The sequence below is a fragment of the Neolamprologus brichardi genome, chromosome 22 (assembly GCF_056152115.1).
Source record: "Neolamprologus brichardi isolate AB-2024 chromosome 22, ASM5615211v1, whole genome shotgun sequence".
Classification (NCBI taxonomy): domain Eukaryota; kingdom Metazoa; phylum Chordata; class Actinopteri; order Cichliformes; family Cichlidae; genus Neolamprologus; species Neolamprologus brichardi.
The window spans coordinates 31733903-31756466 of NC_142124.1; the positions used below are offsets into that span (position 1 = coordinate 31733903).

Sequence of the window (22564 nt, forward strand, 5' to 3'; positions counted from 1 at the left end):
GTTTGTTAGTCACTTGGCTATGATAGTAAACAGTAGACACTGATGTAGCTGACTGAACCTTTTGGACTGTGTTCAGCACAAAATTAATTAGTCATTGTTGATTGTTGAGTTGTCCTGTTCTCTTGTATGACAAATTATGATGTCTGTTTGGTAATCGCTTACATACTATGCATACTCCCTCTCTCTTCATATATGTGTATGTGTGTGTGTTTCTTGGGTGAAATTCAGTATAATGTACAATCCTTAATATGTTATGTGTGTGTGTGTGTGTGTGTGTGTGGGGGGGGGGGGCGGCAGAGTGCTAGGACCGCAACTGATCTTGCACATTACCGTTTGTACTACTCTGGTCACTATGTTGTATGTTGCACTGCTCTGTCAATACATTGCGGTGCTAATATGGCACAAGACACATTCCACTCGCACACATTTTCAGACTTTTAATTTCAAATTTCCAGATTGTTTTATTTAATTTACTTAAAGTATATAATTCACTACCTACTGTATATAACATAGGTGTCAAACTCTGGCCCGCGGGCCAAATTTGGCCCGCAGCCTAATTACATTTGGCCCACGAAGCCACACCAAATTACTATTAGAGCTGGCCTACTGGTATTATACAGCTAATATATATATTGTTTAGTATTAAGCTTTGCTTGTTCCATATTCAGTTTTTCAGCAAAACTTATTTGAGTCCATAAGAAAAGATTCATTCTTATATCTGGAGGAAGATTTTTTTTTCATGTATATAATGTCCTCTTTATGCACAGTCGAGGTGTTTCAGGACAGATTTCATTTCACTGTGTGTTGTTGCATGTGACAAATAAAGAATCTTGAATCTTGACGTTGGCCGCTTACACAGGTTCCCCATAGACTCTAAATCAGTTGAATAAAAGATTAAGAAACTGGATGAATGGTTTGATATTTTGTTATTACTCTGCCCACTGAATAGTATTATAAAGCTGAAACACCTCAAAACTTAATTTGTAGTTTCCGCCTTTATTTTGAAGGTGTTTTCAAACCGGAAATTCTTCTCTTATTACCTGTTATGTGACGGGCGGACGTGAAATGTAGTTAAAAAAAAAAGCTTTTTACTTTATTGACTGTAGGTGCCCTGAACGCCTCTCCAGGTCGCTAAACTCGTATTTACGGTAAATCGGACATGACATCAAAGTGTGGATAGTGGTGGTGTTTTCCGCATTCCCCAACTGCCTGCGAGCTTCAGGGCCAAGCACACGGCGAAACGGCATTTATGTTCCAGGCTTTCCAGGATCAGGGCAGGGACACATCCGCGACATACACAGCTTTTCCTGGGAACGTCTTACCTGGAAGCCGAGCAGTGAACCTGGGCGAGGAAGCGCTGTGTTGTTGAGGCTGCCTGCAATAGTGTCGATGGTTGGTGAGCCAACACATTTCTCAGCTGATTCTTTTTTCTGTTTTAGCGGCATCTGTCTTCTTTGAAACATTGAAAGCATCTGTAGTTCTTTTTAAACTGTGCCATTTCGTGGGACAAGGAAGTTTTGTGTTGTTTCCCTCCTTTTGAACGGACGGGTTTTAGTTTTTCTACATAAAACATGTCCCAACAGGCTGAGGTCGTATAGTGCCTTAGGCTGTGCAGTCTACACATTTTTTATACTGTTACTTGCAAAGAAGTTATTCTGTAAATTAACCAATGGATAGTTTTTATCGGTTTAACTTCATACAAAATACATTTTAGTACATTTAAAGGGCGTCAGATCTCTGTACCCACAGCGTTTCAAACTGTTTGGCAGGTATCGGGCGGGTTCTCCAAAACCAGCCTGATCTTATGTATGTTCATTATTTATTGCAGATTCTAGCTTGAAGGTTTGGTTATGCAGGGTGGGTTTAGGATGAACTAACGCCTCAAACATGGGGTGTTCCCTTTCTTAAAAAAAATCTGATCTGGGGGAAAAACACTTAAACTTTCAAAAGCTGTGGGTTTTTTTTTTTTTTTTTGGGTGTATACAATTTTTGGCTCTTAGACTGTTTGTCACATTTGGTGACTTTGTTATTGTGGGGCAACTCATAGTGTACCCTTGGGAACGTTTGGACAAATCACATTCCTCGAACAAAGGAGTCAGAAGTCACATCACTTTAACAAATTACCAATCGACAGGAAATAAAGATGTTGAGGAGATTCTTCAGGGATCGCTGTCTTACAGTTAATGTGCGTTGATAGGTTTGTCATACCAGCATGATTTATAGCACCTACGCATTCAGGAACACCTGTGTAAATGATCTTTTACCTGTGGTAGCTCGCTCACCTTAAGAGGTATTTGGGTTTTATATAAACACTGTACTAACTGTACTTTGTTTGCTTGTATTTGGTGGTGGTGTTTGCCTGCAGTGCACTGCAGAACATGACCTCACATCTGTGTACTTTTAGCAGTAGATCAAGAAAATCCTGAACATTTTCTTTCTGCGAAGTTGTGGATTATTATTTAGAAAACTGCAGATGTTTATTGCAGATGTTGCATAGCGTCACTGCGGGGGAGCAGAGGATCATCTACATAGCGGTTTATCATATTGTTATTACTCAGTGTGACAGTTGTCCACACTGTCTCTCTCAGCCACTCTCTGCATTGACTCAGTGTCCCAACTCTTGCTCCACTTCACACTCTTTTAGCTAGCCGTAACTACAGGCGACGTGTGTGTGTGTCAGTTTGCAGTCCTCTTTTGCCTTTGTTGATGGATCGGGATCTCCTGACTGAGGTCCATATCTAAATCTCTATCTGGGGAACTTTTCCTTTATGTATATCATCTAAGTAATCATCAGTGCTCTGAAAAAAAGGAAGAGAAAAAGGAAAAGAAAACAAATGAAATGATGAAACAATAATAACCACTTTGATGTTTACCAGCTTGCTGAAATGCGCTGTCATTGTAGGAACTGCTAGAGCTTAACTTGCTGCTAAGTCATGTGCAGAGAGAGATGACTCAAGCAAATGCTCCAGAATTGCAACGAGTTGGACGAGTTCTGCTTGGTCAGTTTAGGCAAGGCGCAGTGCGACAGGAGCATCACTGACAAACGGCAGTCAGTCTGCTTAGATATCGGCTGAGTACCCAATCTATTTACTACCACAGCTGTACAGCGTGAAACCGCTTTGCTGCTTTGCTATGTTGCATCTGCCTTAGATTGTTTGGCATTATTTACCGATCAGTTAACTTGCTTAATGAACTGAAATGTATACATGTCTGTTCCTTTTTGCAAAATCGTCGCTACATGTTCCAGATCTGTCTGTGCTTTTCTGCATCCAGTTAAATAAAATAACAAAATTGCTGTCACAGAATTTCTAAGACTGTAGAAAAACAACAAGTTACAGCAACTTTCTTTAATTTTAGTTTAATTTTTTAATAACATAGAGAATATCACAAAAACGACCATAATCCAGAGCATGCGGATCGAGCCTGTTGGGACCATAAATGTAATTTCTGCAGTGAGTTTTGAATCTTGTGCCTGCAGTGACGTTCTTGTAGCTATTACCGTTCTCGTCATGCTCGGTGAAACGACCGGGGTCGGACGACGTTTGAAAGATTGTTTCTTTTAGCCAGGAGACATGATGCACAAACTGACATCCACATTTTATTCACCCTTCCCTGTATGCTTCTTTCATTCTGTATCATATGGGGAAGTACATCAAAGTGTGTAGAGAGAAGTTTGTGACATACATCTGATGTCATGGTTTCTAGTACAGAGGGTTGTGAGAAGAGAATCAATGGAAGTGCCACAAGCAGACGCGAGAAGTCATGATTATACAGCACCTGATAAGATAAAAATCCTCAGGTCCTCAAGCCCAGAAATCGAACCTGAAATGAGGAAGTGCCTCACGTGTGACTTGTTTCTGTGGAAGCTGGTGATGCCACTAAGAGGCTTTCATTTTCTCCAGTCTTTTATCAGTTTAAGCTTCTACGTACGTAAAGTTATTGTGGGAAACTGCTAAATTGTTTCTTTTTATGTTAATACATTTTATTTTCTGAAATATTGTAAACATTTTTTAGAATTGCAAAAAGTATGATGGCAGTGTACTGAATGAACACGTAAAATACCAAAAATATACATCTGTAACATTAAAACTACCGAGGGTGTGAGGCGAATGTCACTGAGCTCATTCTTCTACAACAATACAAAGAATTGTAATCCTACGAATCCATGGCATCTGGTATACTTGTCAATGTTATCACAACACATTCCACATATACAGACGGGCTCAGAACTGTCAAGAAAAGAGGGAGACACATGAGGTGGTAACACAATGGAGAAGTAAAATATTAATGTTTATATCTTTGTGTAGTTTTGTTGTAGTTTTGTTGTGACAGTCCATTATCCCTGAAAAAAATGTTAATGAGCTTAGAAACGCAGCTTGTTAATATATTAAACTGTATTAATAAAAAACAAGCATAGCTGAATTAAAAGGCTTGAGCAGTGCACGACATGGTTAACTGGTTTAAATATGTAAATATTAGAGATGGCACGATACCACTTTTTTATGTCTGATACCGATATCATAAATTTGGATATCTGCCGATACCGATATGAATCCGATATAGTGTTTTTTTATTCAATAAAACAGTTTTTTTAAATATCTTGTTCATACTCAAGTTTTAAAAAACAAAACACTAAAACTATTCTGTTAAGCCTGTATGCAAGAAATACACTGCACCCAAAATATTTCATAGTTCAGCAATACTGAGCTAATAAACTTAAACCTACTCCATCCTCCCTATTCTGGTATTTTAAAGAGTATTTAGCAGAAATATTAAACAACCTAACTAATAGGGTTGCCAACTCCCAGCAAAAATAATAGGAAACCACCCCCCACCCTCCACCTCACGAGGCTTAATTGACGTAATCAACTTTAATTTAATGCACGTGTTTTTTTTAAAAAAAAAAGGACAGAAGTCAATTATTTTTCCACAATAATTAAATAGATTCAACATCTTTCTTCAACAGAACTGCAGACTGCACAGATGGAAAAAGTACTATAGCTTACTAGGGTATATTAGACTTAATAGTTACTATATACAGTAATGGACTTCTATACATTTTACATCAGATTAAAATTTTGGGTGTAAAATTCAGATAATTATTTTAAAAGCTAGACATTTTAAATGAGAATAAGAAAGAGGAGTATGTCTTTGTGCCCCCTTTTCCCTGTTCATGACCTATCGGCCCCCCTGGCTAAACTTTGCTAGATCCGCCCCTGCACAGTTACAGCCGTCAGCTACATAGAAAAAGATCCTGGTGTAGAAATAATATTAAATAAATTGTAACAGCAGCTTATCAAGCTTAAACGTGCTGCTGTTGTTCAGCCGCTGGTTTCCTCTTTCTGGCACAAAGTGGGCGATAAACAAACAAGAGAGACTCGCAACAGAAAAGCCGATCAGCTGATCATTGATCAGTTTCACGATTGAAGCAGCAGCAGGAGAGAGAGAGAGAGAGAGAGAGGCAGTTGCGCCATATATCGGTTGTTAAGCTTAACGCTGGAATGCTTTACAAACATTCTGAGATGAACTTACACACTTGCTTTACTTCTCTAACCAATAACTTTCTTGGAGATGAAATGCCGGTTTGGTAGCGAGGCTCCAAATACTCAACCAGACCGCTGACAGGTCTTGCACGCCACAGCCGCTCTATGACGTGATGCACACTGCTCCAACGTGCTACGGTTATGAGCCGAGTTACGCCATGTCGCAAGTATTGTGAGGTGCTTTTTTGATATTTAACAGATCAGATTTTTAGATTTTTATTTCTCTCCGATATCTGATCCAGTCATTTAGGTCAGTATCAGACCGATACATAATATCGGATCGGTCCATCTCTAGTAAATATGTTTGAAAAATGAAGGCGTCTTGACCAAACAGCTAGTTTAACTTACTAGTGATTTCTCAGATATACTAATCTTAATGTGCTGGTTGAGCCTGTGCCTGTTCCACTTGCCTAAGGAAGTCATTAAAACTTTTCACACTGCACTCCAGTTTGTCTACACGTTTGTCAGGTTGGTTTGTAAGAGGAAATGCTTGCTCGTAATGATCTGTTACGATTAGGGATGCACTGATACCACTTTTTTGGAAACGAGTACGAGTACTTGCATTTCAGTACTCGCCGATACCGATACCGAGTACTTAATAAAAACATGATTTAAATTTGTAGGTAACAGCTTTAGTCCTATAATTTAACAAAAAAACAAAACAAAACAAGGGACTGGTTTGGAATTAAGAACATTTATTTAAAATGAAAAGCATGTTGTATGCAACATATTACAGAATAAATAATTATGAAAAGAAAATTTAAACAGTGACAGTGCAACTCAAGTATTGTTTTCAGTTTATTGTAAACTCTGCCGCTTTGGACAACACAAGGGGCATTAATAAACATCTTTGCTATTTAGTGCACAATATTTAAATAAACTAACAACATCCACCAACAGAACTGTGGCAGTCAGTGCAACTGAGGTAGGTATTAACATCGAGTCTAAGATGACTCACTTAATGGAGAGAAAAAGTGAGTGGCAGTTTTTTTTAAGAAAAGTAGCTTTTCTGCATTGTCAGCAGTCAGACTGTTTCTGTTTGTGTGACACTGAGCTAAAAAGCCTTTCACTTTCCACACTGCTACATGGGGCCCATTGGTGAGCGGTGAGATAGTCGGGGAGTTCGTGCTTGGACACGCCCAGCACTCGCTTTTGCTCAATGAGGGACTGGAGCATGTAATACGTGCTGTTCCAGCGCGTCTGTACGTCCTGCTGCAGTCTCTTTATTGGCTGGTTGAGCTGTCCCTGAACGTCCTCGAGGCGGGAGTAGGCTAAGGCGGAGTGTTTAAAATGCCCAACTATTTTCCGTCCCACTGCTATAGCATCAGCTATGCTCCTCTGTGCTAATAAGCGTGGGTAAATAAGCGTGGGTAAACTCTTTGTACTCGTTGTTGTGACGTAACGTAATACGTAACAGCGGTACATGTATTCTGTTACTCCCCAACACTGCGGATCGGTCCATCTCTAGTAAATATGTATGAAAAATGAAGGCGTCTTGACCAAACAGCTAGTTAAACTTACTAGTGATTTCTCAGATATACTAATCTTAATGTGCTGGTTGAGCCTGTGCCTGTTCCACTTGCCTAAGGAAGTCATTAAAACTTTTCACACTGCACTCCAGTTTGTCTACACGTTTGTCGGGTTGGTTTGTAAGAGGAAATGCTTGCTCGTAATGATCTGTTACGATGATAAATTCCAGAAGCTCATCTACTGGCTAATGCTGATTCTGTTTCCACACAAACTGGAAATCTCAGAACTTTGAATGCAGAGCCAGTGGCAGCATACCTTGCATGCTAATCTCCCATTGGTCTCCCATCAAACACCAGATGTTTATCTGGTCTCTCAGCTTGTCAAGCTTCAGGCATCGTTAACAGGACACAGATATGCTCATGAAATGGAAGCACACAGTTTTCAGTAGGATCCAAGACAAGTAAAGCTTCCAGTAGCAAAAGCTAAATGTAAAGGACTAGATGACTGGGAAAAGTTCAGCATAAACACATATTGAAGAACCCTGGAGAAATGATTACGTCTGATTTTCTTTTTTCTTGCTAGCAAAATGTCGGCTGTATGTATCAGATGTCTGCACTGTGTTTGTGTAGTTGTCACAGTACAAGAACATAATTTTCTGTAATATTTTCTCTTACTCAAACTCAGGTCCAGCTTTGAAGCGTTTGGAGGATCATGAACCACTTGAAGCTCCATATTAAGTAGTTGGCAGTAGGCAAACCTATAACCAAGGTGACCAGTGTGAACCAAAGGAACATGGCTGTCTTCAAACCTGAGAATGTGGAAGACTTCTATGAGATTGGGGAAGTTCTGGGAAGGTATGGATGCAACTGTTTTATGCTCTAGTGCAGGGGTAGGCAACTCCGGGCCTCGAGTGCCGGTGTCCTGCAGGTTTTAGATGTGTCCATGATCCAACACAGCTGATTCAAATGGCTAAATTACCTCCTCAACATGTCTTGAAGTTCTCCAGAGGCTGGTAATGAACTAATGATTTGATTCAGGTGTGTTGACACAGGGTGATGTCTAAAACCTGCAGGACACCAGCGCTTGAGGCCTGGAGTTGCCTACCGCTGCTCTAGTGTGTTTCAATAGGTGCTCCGCAGTACAGTGATGTATGGTGAGGACATGTACAGATTTCTGTTTCTTTTGAATACCAGCATATTGGATTTGAAATAAGCAGGATTTCAGCCTTAATTTGATGGTGCTGATACCCCAAAAAGCTGTCTGAGTAATGTGGTAAAACAAAGAAGAAACAATAATCTTATGTTAACTCATACAAAGTGAACGATTTGCATGCATTTTATGCAACCTATGCCAGACTATTGCAAAATGACCACAGAAACCTCTGTGCTTGTGCTTAACAAACTTCCCATTTTGAGCAATTATACTGCAATTCCACTATAAATTATTAACCACAATAGGAATAAAAACTCTCAGAGACATCAGTCTCCCAGTCATGCCCAGTATACTGTAACAAGAGCTGTGTACTCTGCTTTTTTTAATGCCTGCCTACAATAACCTGCAGCCTTGTACCACGTACGGTTGGTCTGAAACCATATTAACAAGGTGATGCGGGTGAAAGTAAAATTCCCTGTTCCCATAGTAGCAATCACGGCAATATCGCACTATGGGATGCAATTCAACTCAGAATCATTTATCTCATTCCACCACTCCTGATTGGCTGGTGATTGCGACAACTACGTCAGGCAGAAACTCCCATCCTTCAGTAGCTTGTGCTATTACATAGCCATTATTGAAACACCTCTTCAAGCTTTGGCGCATATCTTAACCTATATTAGGCTAGCTTTAGGCTAGCTAGCTATCTTACCTGTCCATAGACAGGAGTGTTTAGCAAACTTCCTGTCGCTGGGTGCTTGATACCTTTTGCTCGTCTCTGCTGAAACCAAGTCTGCACCATAGATAGACTCTAAGCCCAACACTGTGACGAGGAGGAGGGCATACCAACCTCTCCTGCTCAAAGCATGAATATGCAAAACATGTGCAAATACTCTGCGTCTCGCTAAATATATCGTGGCTCAGCGTCATAACAGAAACCACTATTTGTTTTTACTTCAGCAAAGAAAACACAGAACACAGGATTTTTGATGCATGCCAGGCTTGGTGTTTTTTGTGAATTCTGTCCTTCCCCTGTACAGTGGGCATTTTGGCCAGGTTCGCCAGGTTCGGGAGCGGACCTCTGGGAACTTTTGGGCAGGCAAATTCCTGAAGATTCGGAAGGTTGCATGCAGCCGTCTTGGCCTGGACAGGAGCAGCGTGGAGCGAGAGGTGGAGATCCTCCAGGCTGTCCAACATCCAAACATTGTGGCTCTCAAAGATGTTTTTGAAAGTCGCGCTGAAGTGGTGCTCATTCTGGAGCTGTGAGTTGACAAAAATCTCCATAAAGCATAAACTCTTCACTGTTCTACCTACAAATTTAAACCTGTTTTCTGTTAATGCAAATCCCCCCCATCTGTTTCCCATCTGTTATCCACCATAACAGATAACAGATGGGAAACAAACCATAGTATGAAACCCTGTTCTGTACAGGAAAAAAATGAAATGTTTAACAAGTGTCTCATTAAAACACTTCCTGCTTAGTGTCAGTGGAGGGGAGCTGTTTGACTTCATTGCTGAGAAAGAGACCCTGTTGGAAACTGAGGCCATTGAATTCATGAAGCAGATACTGAAGGGTCTGAAATTCATACACTGCAAAAACATTGCCCACTTTGACCTCAAGGTAAGTATACTCAGTTACATCTATCTTTTATATTGTGGAACAGAACATTTTCAAAGACATGGTTCCCAACGTGACAATTTTCTCCACATTCAGCCAGAAAATATCATGCTGTCAGACAAAGTGTCAAAACCTCCCAACATCAAACTCATAGACTTTGGCCTGGCTCACTTGTTTCATCCGGGAGAGGAGTACAAGAGCACAAGTGGTACTCCACAGTACATTGGTGAGTATTAAGCTGTATTAAAAAATGGTATTTGGCATTATGTTTTGGTGAAATGTTAATTATCAGTTTAGTTTTATTTTACAATGCATAAAACATTTTTGCTTTTTCCCACGTTTTAAGGTTTGTGCCTTTCATGAAACTGCTGTAAAGATGACCAAAATAAACTGTGTTTTAGTTCTAGTAATGTTATCTTAACCTACTAAGAACTATCCATGTGTGTTTTTGTGTAAGGCACACTAGATGCTTCCAATCAGTGACAGTCACAAGGTTTAGTTGGTCTTGTTGTTCATGATTACCCTGCCTTTATCCACTGATAAGCTTTGGTGCGACTTCCAAACCAGTTCAGCAGTCTGGTCACCCAGCATCCCAATATGCTGATGCAGCGACATCCATATCTTAAATATTGGCTGCGGTCAAGCATTGAAGAATGTATGAATGTTTAAAATGGGCCAAGACTCCGTATGACAGACAGACTCGTTTAGACATCCAACAACATTCAGTCTGGGACCACACCAATGGACTTTATAATAAATGGAGGTAGAGCAGGGTGATATGACCAAAAATATTTATTACGATATACATTTGAAAATTTGCGATAACGTTATAACTGATGATATAATTGACACTAGACAAAATACTTTACAACTCCACAACTTTATTAGTGCAAAAAAAACCCCATCAATGTATTTTCACTTAAACAAGCAGCTGTTTTTTATGTGCATTAAAGTTATATAAAAATGTAACAGTGCAAATTCTTTGCTGACAGTTTAACCAAAAGGCATTTCCAGTGGAAACTGGCCGACGTATCCTCAGCATAACCGTGTATAATATCCACAAAGCTTAAAAAGAGGTTATACACACACAATACGGTAATATTATGTTGAAGCACAGTACGTATCACTCCGCGAGGCTCCGCCTACGATAGCCGTAATGCTCCGACAATCCATCAAGCGGTGCGGCTTCGTAGCTTAGCAAAGTCGTACTGAAGCATTTGACAGATTTTCAAGCGCCGTGTACATAAAATCGTTTCCAGGTCAGTAAACACAACCAGAGTTCATACATAAGGCACACGGGATTATAAGGGGCTCTGTCGACTTTCAGAAAATCAAAGGATTGATTTTAAGTGTGCCGTATTTTCCAAACAACACGGTAATAACGACGGCCCGCTAGCATGCTCTACCAAAAATAGTGCTTTGTTGTGTATCTGACGGACGAAAGCTAAACCAGTTCCACCACTGAAGTTGCAGCATTTTTGCAAACCAGTTCTGGTTCATCCGTTTCATTTAACGATCCGCTTTCGCTCTTCTCATTCTGCGTCGCCGCCATGTGCGTATGAAAACAAAGGCACTGCGCATGCGCGTTTTATCCATATTCTATCACGATATTTCATTTTCCTATCGTTGACCAAAATTACACCGGTATTACCATGAACGGTATGATATAGCCCTGCCCTAAATGGAGGTGCTTTACCTTGGCTGCCTTAGTGCCAGGACCCTCTGAATTCACTGCACCACCCCTTCCTTGGAGCTGAGCCACACCCCACCATATACCCACCTCCGAACTCAGGCCGGGGATTTCCCACTCTGAGAGTTTGTGGCTTATGTAATCAACACCCTTTTTGAAAAAGCCAAATAAAAGTGTGTGAAATTGGTAAAATCCATACAGAGTGGAAACTCTGGAGACAAGGGAATATGCCAGGAGCACTTAGTCAAATCCAGTGTCATGAAAAAATGAGCAGTACCAAACCGGTCCAGGAGTTCATTGACCCATGGCGTGGAATAAGCGATATGCTGTGACCTCAATCATCTTGCGGTAGTCAACACAGAAGCTAATAGACCCACCTTTCTTTACCACCATGGAACTTTGGAGGTGTACCATTCGCTGTGAGACGGAGAGGAACCGCATTGAGCAACCAGATTTTCCAGGACATTTGTCTGGTACTTGGCCTGGTCCTGGGGCTTCCAAGTTGCTGTCGGTGCACTGTTGTCTGCTCCCGCTCCATGGCAGCCCGCTCTGCCACCGTACCGGCTGCATGGTTCGTGGGTCCGGTATCTTGTCCTGGGTAGTTGGGCGCCAATGTAACACACATTAGTGTTATGTTAGGTTCCTGGCGTGCTGCTCAGATAGTGTAGGCGTGATCTGATGATGATCCCCAGCTGTGTTGGCCAGCCTGTGCCCTCTGTACCCACTGCACCAACCCTCTCCACAGCTGAGCCACAGACCACCCTGCGTGCTATAAGAACAGCAAAGCAGCCATACTGGAAAGATTCTACATTTCTTCTGTGACCCTGGTAACACTTTATGGCAGAGGATTCAAAGATAACAGATTATAGGGCTGCTCCTCCGCTTTGTGACAACAACCTACACTGTCTAAATTAACTCAATAACATTTTCTGTAAATTTGCAACATATAATACCACCACTACACCAAAAGCCAGTCTTCACCCTGATCAAAAAGAACTGAATCTCAGCGTTGCTAATATCTGTAAATCCCGAAGAGAGTGAACGCACCAGGCATTCCAAGACGAGCACTGAGAGTGAGAGTGTGCATACTAGGGCTGCCACAAACGATTATTTTGATAGTCGACTAGTCACCGATTATTTTTGCGATTAGTCGACTAATCAGATCATCATCCATTGGACGTAAAACGTACAGCTTATTGCACCAGCAGCATCTGCTCTTATATCATTAGCTTACAGCTTTAAGTGTTTAAGGTATGTGCTAACTAAAAATAAAGACAAGATGATAGTTTATTACATTTTAATGAAATTTGCAGATTGTTTCGGTGAAGTTTAATAAACTCCTTGCTGTCTAAAATATAACAGGACACCGGAGTAAATTCTGAGCATCTCACACTTCTGATAATCAGCTGTCTGCTTGACGTTTATTCAGCTGTGTAAAAACTATAACTTTAATCTCAGCCAAACCGATTTACTCAGGAACAAATAAAATACTAAAAAAAAGCCAAACAATAACATTTTAAGTTATCTAAGTGACTTATATATGTTTAACCTGAGTAGCGAAAGACAGCGGTGGGTTTGAAAACGATTTGCCGGGAGTCCGGTGTTCTCACGGCTCTAGTTAGCCTAGCCCCCGGCTAGCTATCAAGCTAGTGGGTAACAGACGTCTCCGAAAACGTCGGAGCGCTTTTGAAAATATGTGATGTGTTGATAAACTGAGCAGATATTTGAGGTTTACACAGCTACATTCTTGCCTGAAAATATGTTAAACGTTTATTTTGTGACCCAGAAAGAATAATAAGAGTAATATTAAAACTAACTAGCTGCCGCCATTGTTGTAAACTGAGCTGGGCCGCGCTATGAATTCTGGGACAGCTTCTTCTTCTTCGGAGTTTAACGGCAGCTGGCATCCTTGTACATGCAGTGCTGCCATCTTCTGTTTCAGTCCGTTATTACACTCTTAAATCCTACTACTTATTCCTGCGTCTTTTGGGATCTTACAAAGGTTCAAACGACGCGTCGACTATTAAATCAGTCGTCGACGATTTTAATAGTCGACGTAATCGTGACTAGTCGACTAATCGTGGCAGCCCTAGTGCTGACCCATGGGCAAATGTGTTATGGACATCTGTAACACCTTGCTGGTCTGTCACTATCATTCCAGTGACACAAAATTCACTGTCACTTTTTTTTAATGACCACTGTCCTGTTACACTAATTCCCATAACGATGCGCTGCGAGAGACTGGTAAAGGACTAACTACATCATCTCCTCACAGCCCCCTGTATTTGAATCATTACAGTTTGCTTTCCAGCTGAACCCCTCCATTGAGGTCATTTCTTCTTTTCACATGGGCTTGGCACATCTGGAACGGTCACGTGCTTGTTTTAATGGGGGTAAATGAATAGTGCCTTGAGGCAACTGTTGTTTGGCACTGTATAAATGACATTGAATTAAACTGAATTGAAAGGGGGTGAATGAAGCAAGTTGTTTAAAAAGTGCTTTGAGTGCTCAGAGTAGAAAAGTGCTATATAAGAACCAATCAGTTTACCTGCCCAACCCCACCATGCACTGTTCACCCTTGATCATCAGGACCAAATTAGGCAGCATCTGCAATAGTTTCATTACGCAAGGGAGATGACCAGCAGAAGGTATATTTCAGCTGTCTGCCGCAGATTCTTAGCTACATCTGCACATCTGGCTGCTAAACCACACAAGTAGGATCACTTTCTGGCTGCAACAATAATCCACGGGGAAGAAATAATGCAAGAAATAATACCAATAATATACTTGGAACAATCAAGAAAAGAAAAATTTAATAAAAAACAAACAAAACTAAAACTCAACCTAGCAAATATAAAGAATTAAGAATATGAGAAAGTGAAAACGCACTGAAAACTCAAAATAACAGGAAACACACATTATAAAGACCATAGATCATCACAGGAATCGCTGGTTTACATAATGTAGATGGTGCCACACTGAAGTTATTTATGTTTTGTGCTTAGATGTAGTTCCATATTGCTGTTTTTCTTTTTTTAGATATAAAACGTTTTGCATTCATTAAATGACAGAAACAAAAATCATAAACTACATTGTTTTAGAGATATCTGTTCATGACTCATTTTATCAGAATGTTGTTGACTTACAAAAGCAAACTTTTCAGTTTCCTGCTCATCTTTTACATTGCTGACATGTCAGCAGTCTGTCAGTGCGCCCCAGGGCAGCTGTGGCTACAATGTAGCTTGCCATCGCCAGTGTGTGAATGTGTGTGTGAATGTGTGAATGACTGAATGTAGTGTAAAGCGCTTTGGGGTCCTTAAGGACTAGAAAAGCGCTATACAAATGCGGGCCATTTACCATTTACACGCAGCATTGTTATGAGTTTTTGCAGTAAGTTTCTAAAGATGGAAACACTTAACATCAAGTTGTTGGGAAACTATCCCTGTGATAAGATGATGAAACTTTCTTAATCTGAATGCCATTCCATTGGCTTCCAGTAATACTGCGACGACACAAAAGTGTTTGTTGAAAGTTTAAGGAGCTTTACTTCTGCAAATATTCTACTAAATTTATTTAGAATCGAATCATCTGAGTTAATAACCAACCCAACACAATTTCTCTATCTTTCTCCACCTCTGCAGCCCCTGAGGTCATCAACTGCCAGCCTCTGAGTACAGCAGCAGATATGTGGTAAGCCTTCAGCTCCAGCGTGTTCAGGCTTGTCGTGAGCATTACTCTCTGCACAATATTTGAGTTGGTCCCAGCAGAATAAACACAATTATACCGGGTTTAAACAAAACTGTGTTTTTCTTACATGTTGTCATACAGTAGAGTTTTTTTTGTTTTTAATTTACGCTTCATGTCTGCCTGTGCCTTGTTTCATGTTTCTTCAGGAGCATTGGAGTCATTACCTACATATTGTAAGTTGTAAGTGTTTGTATGTTGGGTGGCTTCTAAAGTACATAATTTATGGATTGTATACAAACATCTTTTGATTGTATTTGGGCCTTTAAAAGTAAAGGTAAAGTTTTTCACTTATGCTAGATGGGAAATTGAAGAAAAAACTATTAATGCGTTTTAATGCTCAGATGAAGATGTCAGATGTTGACTTTAGTAGTTTCACTCCTAAAGTGTATTGTCTTTTCTCAGATTGAGTGGTTTGTCACCATTCCAAGGCGACACTGATGAAGAGACTCTGGGAAACGTCATTGCCATGAAATATGAGTTTAATGAGCACTACTTCAGCCTGACGAGCCCCATGGCAAAAGATTTCATCCAGAAACTGTTGATGAAGAATCCAGAGTATGTCATAAAAATATTTTACTTGGGCACATTAGTCTGAAATTTACTGTATTCCTCTGTTCAGTGATTACGGATGTAATAGTGAACATCAAGATTAGGACTTCACGTCAACTAGTCCCTTCACACTAAGCAGCAGGTATCCATAGTGTAAACGTGGCCGTCCAGCTCGTTGGTGTGCACCGTACACCAACTAACGAGACACAGAATGACAAACGGAACGTTTGTCAGAAAGATTGGGGAAAGTTTTCTTGAAGCAAACATCCCGGTGTACTTAATGACCCAGCCACACTGTCAGACAAAAACTGGTTCATCCTAAGGACCAAACTCCAAAACACAAACTAAACAACGTAGTGCATGCTGTGCAGTGCAGTAAGGAGTGCTCAGACCTCTACATTGGTGAAACTAAACAGCCATAAACACATGGCTCAACATAGAAGAGCCACCTCGACAGTGCGAGGCTCATCTCTCCACCTAAAAGATAAAGATCACTCTTTCGAGGATGCCAATGTTTACAGTTTGGATGCAGAAGACAGATGGTTTGAAAGAGGAGTAAAAGTAATTTTACATTTTTATGACAAGTGAAATACACTTAAATCATTGTTATCTTAATATTCTTTCGTTTGTTTGACAGCATCCAGAAATCATGGAACGTTCTGCCAAACTTTATTTTCCTGTTACTTTAGTTTGTAGTTTAGGTTGTAGCAAAATCTGCTTAAGGATTATTACAATATATTAACTAAAAGTCCTTTTCCATTAGTGCCTACTCGGATTAGATTGGCGTGACTTTTGATTCTTTTTTGGGTACCTGGTACCGGGTACATTATTAGTACCTACCTAAGTGATCCAAAGCAATCCAAAAATGTGACGTCAACAGACTGCATTGGCTAGTCAGTATGGTCACTCTATGAGTCATGCGAGCATCTCGTTTACAAAAATCAAAACCGCCGTTTTTGAAACCCGGCAACGAGAGAAATGGTTGCACAACAAAAACAACACTAGGATCCCCGGGCCTGATAAAAAGCCACACATCGAGCAGTAGGTACCGTCGCCTCCATGGCCTCCGTTCATGTTGCATACAAATAACGTCGTGGGATGTTCGGCCGTGTTGTTTTAACTACTTCACGCCATTAGGTGAGGTTGTTAGTAATTTAAAACGGATCAATCTGAGTAGGTACTGATGGAAAAGGACTATAAAACTAAATAATGATCTCTCATCATTCCTTACGCGTCATATTGCAGAGACAGAATGACAGCTGAGGAGTGTCTGCTTCATCCATGGATTAAGGTTAGCACCAGTCTCTCATTTCTTCTGCACTACTTTGGTTGTTGTGTTACCGTGTTGTCAGCTTTACATGTTGTCATCGTTTCAGCCCATCACACCCAAACAGATTGCCAAAAGAAATCGATCCTCAATTAATATGAAGAACTTTAAGAAGTTCAATGCCCGAAGGAAGTGGAAGGTGAGTCTTTTTTTATGTTAAGAGATATTTTAAAGCATATTTTTGTGCGTTAGACCAGCAGTAAAACCAAATTAATCCATGTATCCACTGTTCTGTAGCTGGTGTGAATAGCCACCTTTAGCTCTCTCCGAGCAGATTGTAACAAGCAGCCAGGAAAACAGTCTGGGTGGGTTACTGTGAGGAGAAAGCGTAGTCCTAAACAGAAGGCCAGGGTACACTACCAACCTGTTCACGTCTCTAACAGTTTCTGCCCACTCTGGGTGTGATGTAGCATGACTTAAGCAGCAAGGAAGGTGATAAGTAAATAGCATTAGCAGACGATTGAAGTTCTTTTAAGCATATTTTATTGCTGGCATCTCCATTTTACCATCACAATCACTCAGGCATGCAAAAATCCCACTGGCTTTATACAAGACTTTGCCCACACCTGACCTCGTTAGTCCCTACCATTGAAACAAATAGGTCAAACCAAATAATACAATTCTAAACAAAGAACAGGAATAAAGTCATGCATGAAACTGACAAACTCATTTACTCAACTAAATGGTTTGTAAAGTAAAACACTGCATACAATATAACTCAAAAGGCTAATTTAAAGAAAACAAACAATACTATACAAAATGAAAAACCCTCCATTTGGTTACACCCAGTGATGCACTCATTGACCTCATGACCCTATATAAACAGGAAGTAGTGGGTGGCCCTTCCCATACACCTGTCTCACATATAGGACCTGAATACACAACATGGACACCATGGTAAGCATAACCAAAGCAACATAAAGAAACATAATTTACCAGACATTTGCCTGTAAACAGAAGAAAATTCAGATGATCTGATGGTTAGTAGTGTTTGCTTTAAAACACATGCATGGATGTAAAGGATGTAACTACTGCTACCACAAACAAAACCCGGGATAGTGTGTGTTAAGAGAAGTTACACCAGCAATGTCTAAATTAAAGCATTATGGCTGACTGTAAAATAACAGAACACAAAATAACAATATATGCAAGTGACAAATGGCAAATGAATTCTGTCCTAGACACTTTGTCACTCTGGGACACTCCCACCGAGAAGAACTCTCTGGTTCCTGGCGATACTGTTTTGAGACACGTGAAGTTAGAAACACAAGTAACCATAAGGAATTGTCTTCCAGAGGCCATTCATTATTATCAGGATGCTATAAAACCTAAAACAAAACCTTATTGTCCAGGACCTCTGCTACTCCTAGCGTACCCTCACTATATATCTGTGTGCATTAGCCCTGTCTGACACCCTCCCTAGCAATGGTTAAATCCTTATGTAATAAAGAGGATATATGTTGTACTGTAAAGTACTCCATCATGGTTACATGTTACAAAAAAGTAACATACCAGTTCAGCAATTTACTTTTATAATTAACCTCCTAGGACCTGGCGTCCACATATGTGGACAAAATACTACATTTTGCTCTACGGGGGCCTGATATCCACTTACGAGGACATTATTTTGCTACTTTTGTATTAAAAGTTAAAACGAATGAATCAGGTAATTCTTTGTTTTTATATTCATCAGGTCCCAATCAGCCCAAATAGCAAAGAGAGATGAAAAATGCCATGAAAGAGTTTGGGTCTTAGGAGGTTAAAGCTCACATAATGGGTTCAAAATGAACGTTACCTTAGAAGATACTGAGCTGATGTTATCTGTGATGGATGTAAACCATTCTTCCCTGTCACCTTCTAGATGTCTTACAATATGGTGTCGGCGTGTAATCGGCTCGTAAATTTGAGACTGCCGCGTAAAGACACCTCGAGTCCAGATCCACTACAGGTGAGACATATTTAACTGAAACGTGGAGTTAAATTAAATGTGAGTGTGAGTGGTTGTCTGTCTCTGTGTTAGTCCTGTGTCAGGCTGGTGACCTGTCCAGTGGTAGCTGGGATAGGATAGTTCAGTTGTAACAATAAAATACAGAACAACACACTTTTTTCAGTTCATTCCTCTTCCTCAAATCCATCAAATTCTTCATCTTCAGGGTCTGAGTTTAACAGTTGGGCGATTTTGGCTCGTAAGCACGTCTCATTATGGGGTCCTTATTAGAGGTGGGGGAAAAAATCGATACTGTGTAGTATGGTGATATTTTGTTTGCTAATAATGTATGGATACAGGGACAGCAGAAATCGATATTTTGTTACAAAAAGGTTTTTGTGCTCTGACTTCAGAGCATGTTGATCCTTTTTCTGAGCAAGAATCCTGACATTCCTTCACTGTCCAAATGTGTTTAACTTGTTTTTTGGCAGCAATAAACATGACAGTTTACTTATTTTAATTTAAGACATGTTTTATTTTAATTAAGTTTAAAACTTTTTTATTTAATGTAAAATTATATTTTGTTTTAATTTACTTTCAAATTCTTCAGTTGCTGAAGGGGCTGCATAGTTTTCATAAACTGCATAGTTCAGAATAGCTATAATTGTACCAGATGGTTGATTCAGTTAAGTTGGACTAGACTGTAATACAAACCGTTCAGTTTGTCAACAATAAAACTGAAATGAGAGAAAGACTGAGTGTGAGACTTTGATATTAGATAAAATGAATATTGATAAAGTTTACCTTTATGTACAGAATCTGAATATCGCAAAATATTTTTTAAAAATTGCAATAATATCGTATCGTGCGTTAAGTATTGTGATAATATCGTATCGTGGGATGTATGGTGATTCCCACCTCTAGTCCTTCTACACACACCACAATGTTACGTTGAAGCAGAGTTCGTATCACTCTGCGAGGCTCCTGACTACAGTAGCCGTAATGCTCCAACAAGCGGTGCAGCTTTATAGCAAAGTCGTACTAAAACATTTTGACAGATTTGTGAGCGTTGTGTAGCACATAAAGATGTTTCAAGGTCAGTAAGCACAACCAGAGTGTCGATTTCTGAGAAATTAAAGGATTTTAAGTGCGCCTTATAGTCCGAAAAATACGGTAAGTACTTTATGAATAGGTTGTTATTGTTACGTGCTTCGACGTATTGATAATGTGCATGAATACATTTCTGAGTTACAAAAGGTGGGAGTAGAAAATGTTAATACGTGGATGGAGTCAAAGAAATAACAAAGACTGTTTTAAAAGTGTCAGAGTTGAAGTTATGTACATGTTCAAATGGTATAATTCAAATCTGCAGTACAAGCTTCATGAGGCACAGTCATGTAGATTTGTAACAGCTGACAGCTGTAATGATGCTTTTCTGCAGAGGCAATGTGAAAGCGACGTAGAGGACACTGAGAGCAAGCCGGCCTCGCTGCTGCGGCGAAGACTCAGCAGCAATTCATAGAGCTGACCAGAGGAAGAGAAGTCCAAGCTGAAGCTGAAGATGAGGTTCCCTGAAACCAAATGATTCCTGTTACCCTGTTCGAGTGTAACGGGCGACCTAATGTTGTTACACACTCGAAATTTCAGAAGTGCCTGGAACAGACGCGTGTCCTCATTTGAAGTGTTTCTTTACGAAAGACATTTAAAAATAATCTGTTGGAAACGTTGGGTGGGCTGTGTAATAATGTCCTCAATGATGCTTTATCAGCTGTAATGTATGTGGATGGTTACAGTTTTTGAAATGTGGCCATGTTTCTGTGCAGAGCAACCTCAAACTCATGCTATACCCGTGTCTTCCACGCCTTTTTCAATGACAGTAATGCTTCTCGTCATCAGCCAAATGGAAAAGCTCGGTCTATTTTTAATGTTACCAAGTGATGTCCAACAACTTTAGACTACAACATGACTTATACCTGATTTTGGAAGCTCACGGCAGCACAAATACCAATGTTTTCATTACCTGTTTGTTTATGTTGAAACTGCTTCGCTAGTGTTAGGAAAGGAGCCCGATGTCTTTTCTAAAAGACTGCTTCACATAATTAACACAAATGTGAAAGTTTTCCATTTTTCCGGTCGTTATATCAGTCTTACACTCGCTCATAAACAGCTGTTGTTTTTACAGTAACCACTACTGTCATTTTCATGTTTGTGTAAGGCTGAAAACATCAAAGGTTTTTAAAAATGTAATTTCTTACATCTCACCAACTACAACTACTTGAGATGAACAGACTTCGATCTACTGCTGCGCTCCAAACTATTGTTAGGTTGTAAGTGTTTAAGATTTTGTACTGCAGATGAAAACATACAATTATACTCTGTTCTTAATAACTTATAAGCACTGCGTTACTTCTCTTGTGATGTATCATTTTGAAATGGCTCAATCATACATGTGCATTTCATTACATACGACAATTTGTATTTTTAATATCATTAAATGTCTGTTTGATGACATGTCTGCTGGCTTCATCTGAGACTTGAACAATTAGTATTTTTAAATACTGCCAGATTTCTCACTTTGTCTTTTTCTCAGCTGTGTCTGCCTATTTAGGGACTTTCTTTTAGTTGCTGACATCACCGTTAATACCGTTTCATGACAGTAATGATTTAACTAAGAATCAGGAAGTTGTCTTCTTCTGCGATGTTGTTTACAGACAGCATTTTAATCATTTTTCTTTTCTGGGCTCGGTGCTGGTTCAAACTGTATAAGCTGCTTCAAGCATTATTTGTGAAGAGTCACATTAAATTACTAAAAACATTAACTAACAGTGTTGGGAAGGTTACTTTTAAAATGTATTCCATTACAGATTACATGTCTCAAAATGTATTCTGTAACGTATTCCGTTACGTTACTCAATGAGAGTAACGTATTCTGAATACTTTGGATTACTTAATATATTATCATGCTGTTTACAACTACATGAATGTACTATTGCTGTGATTTATTACTGTTACTGAAGGTCCGCGGCTCCGAACCGTAGTAAAGGGACCTCTGGCTAATACGGTGGGTTCTGTGTCGGCTCGTAGCTGAAAACTAGCTTTACTTTGTTGTCTGGGTCAACTTTGCTAGCAGAGACAGAGAGAGGCGTTGAAAGGCTGCTGCAACAGAACTTATTGTTTTTGGAGGAAAACACGAACACGGTGTACAGTCGAGTCTTAATGGCTTACTTACAACTGGGCTCGTCAGGCTCTCTTCTTGGCTGCAGTGGTTATTATTATATTTACATGCTTCCAGCTCCCGTTTCTGCTCGATGACAGCTCGTACTTTTCCTTTTTCTCCCTCCCTCGCTCACAGACACATAACGTGTATGGCAGTCCATTCTCCCTGCAGCACGGACTACACTGCCTATGATGCTACATTCTTTAGAGCTATACCTGTAGCATTCTGCCTGTTAGCTTAGCACAACAACAACAAAAAGGCCTCTCTCACCCAGGAAACACGCAGAGAGAGAGCGTCACCCTGTAACCATGGCAACCGTAACGC

The 22564-nt window shown here is 40.0% G+C and overlaps 1 protein-coding gene across 1 annotated transcript; it reads left to right on the forward strand.

The window, feature by feature from the left end:
• Positions 1-1029: 1029 nt before the first annotated feature.
• On the forward strand, positions 1030-21686 carry LOC102788557 (death-associated protein kinase 2). The gene is made up of 12 exons (XM_087835028.1): positions 1030-1392; positions 7698-7867; positions 9206-9427; positions 9648-9786; positions 9880-10009; positions 15115-15163; positions 15367-15393; positions 15623-15775; positions 17015-17060; positions 17146-17235; positions 18958-19044; positions 20465-21686. Exons 2-12 carry the CDS (start codon positions 7806-7808, stop codon positions 20543-20545), a joined length of 1086 nt encoding a protein of 361 aa, XP_087691154.1. The 5' UTR covers positions 1030-1392; positions 7698-7805; the 3' UTR covers positions 20546-21686.
• The last annotated feature ends 878 nt before the right edge of the window (positions 21687-22564 follow it).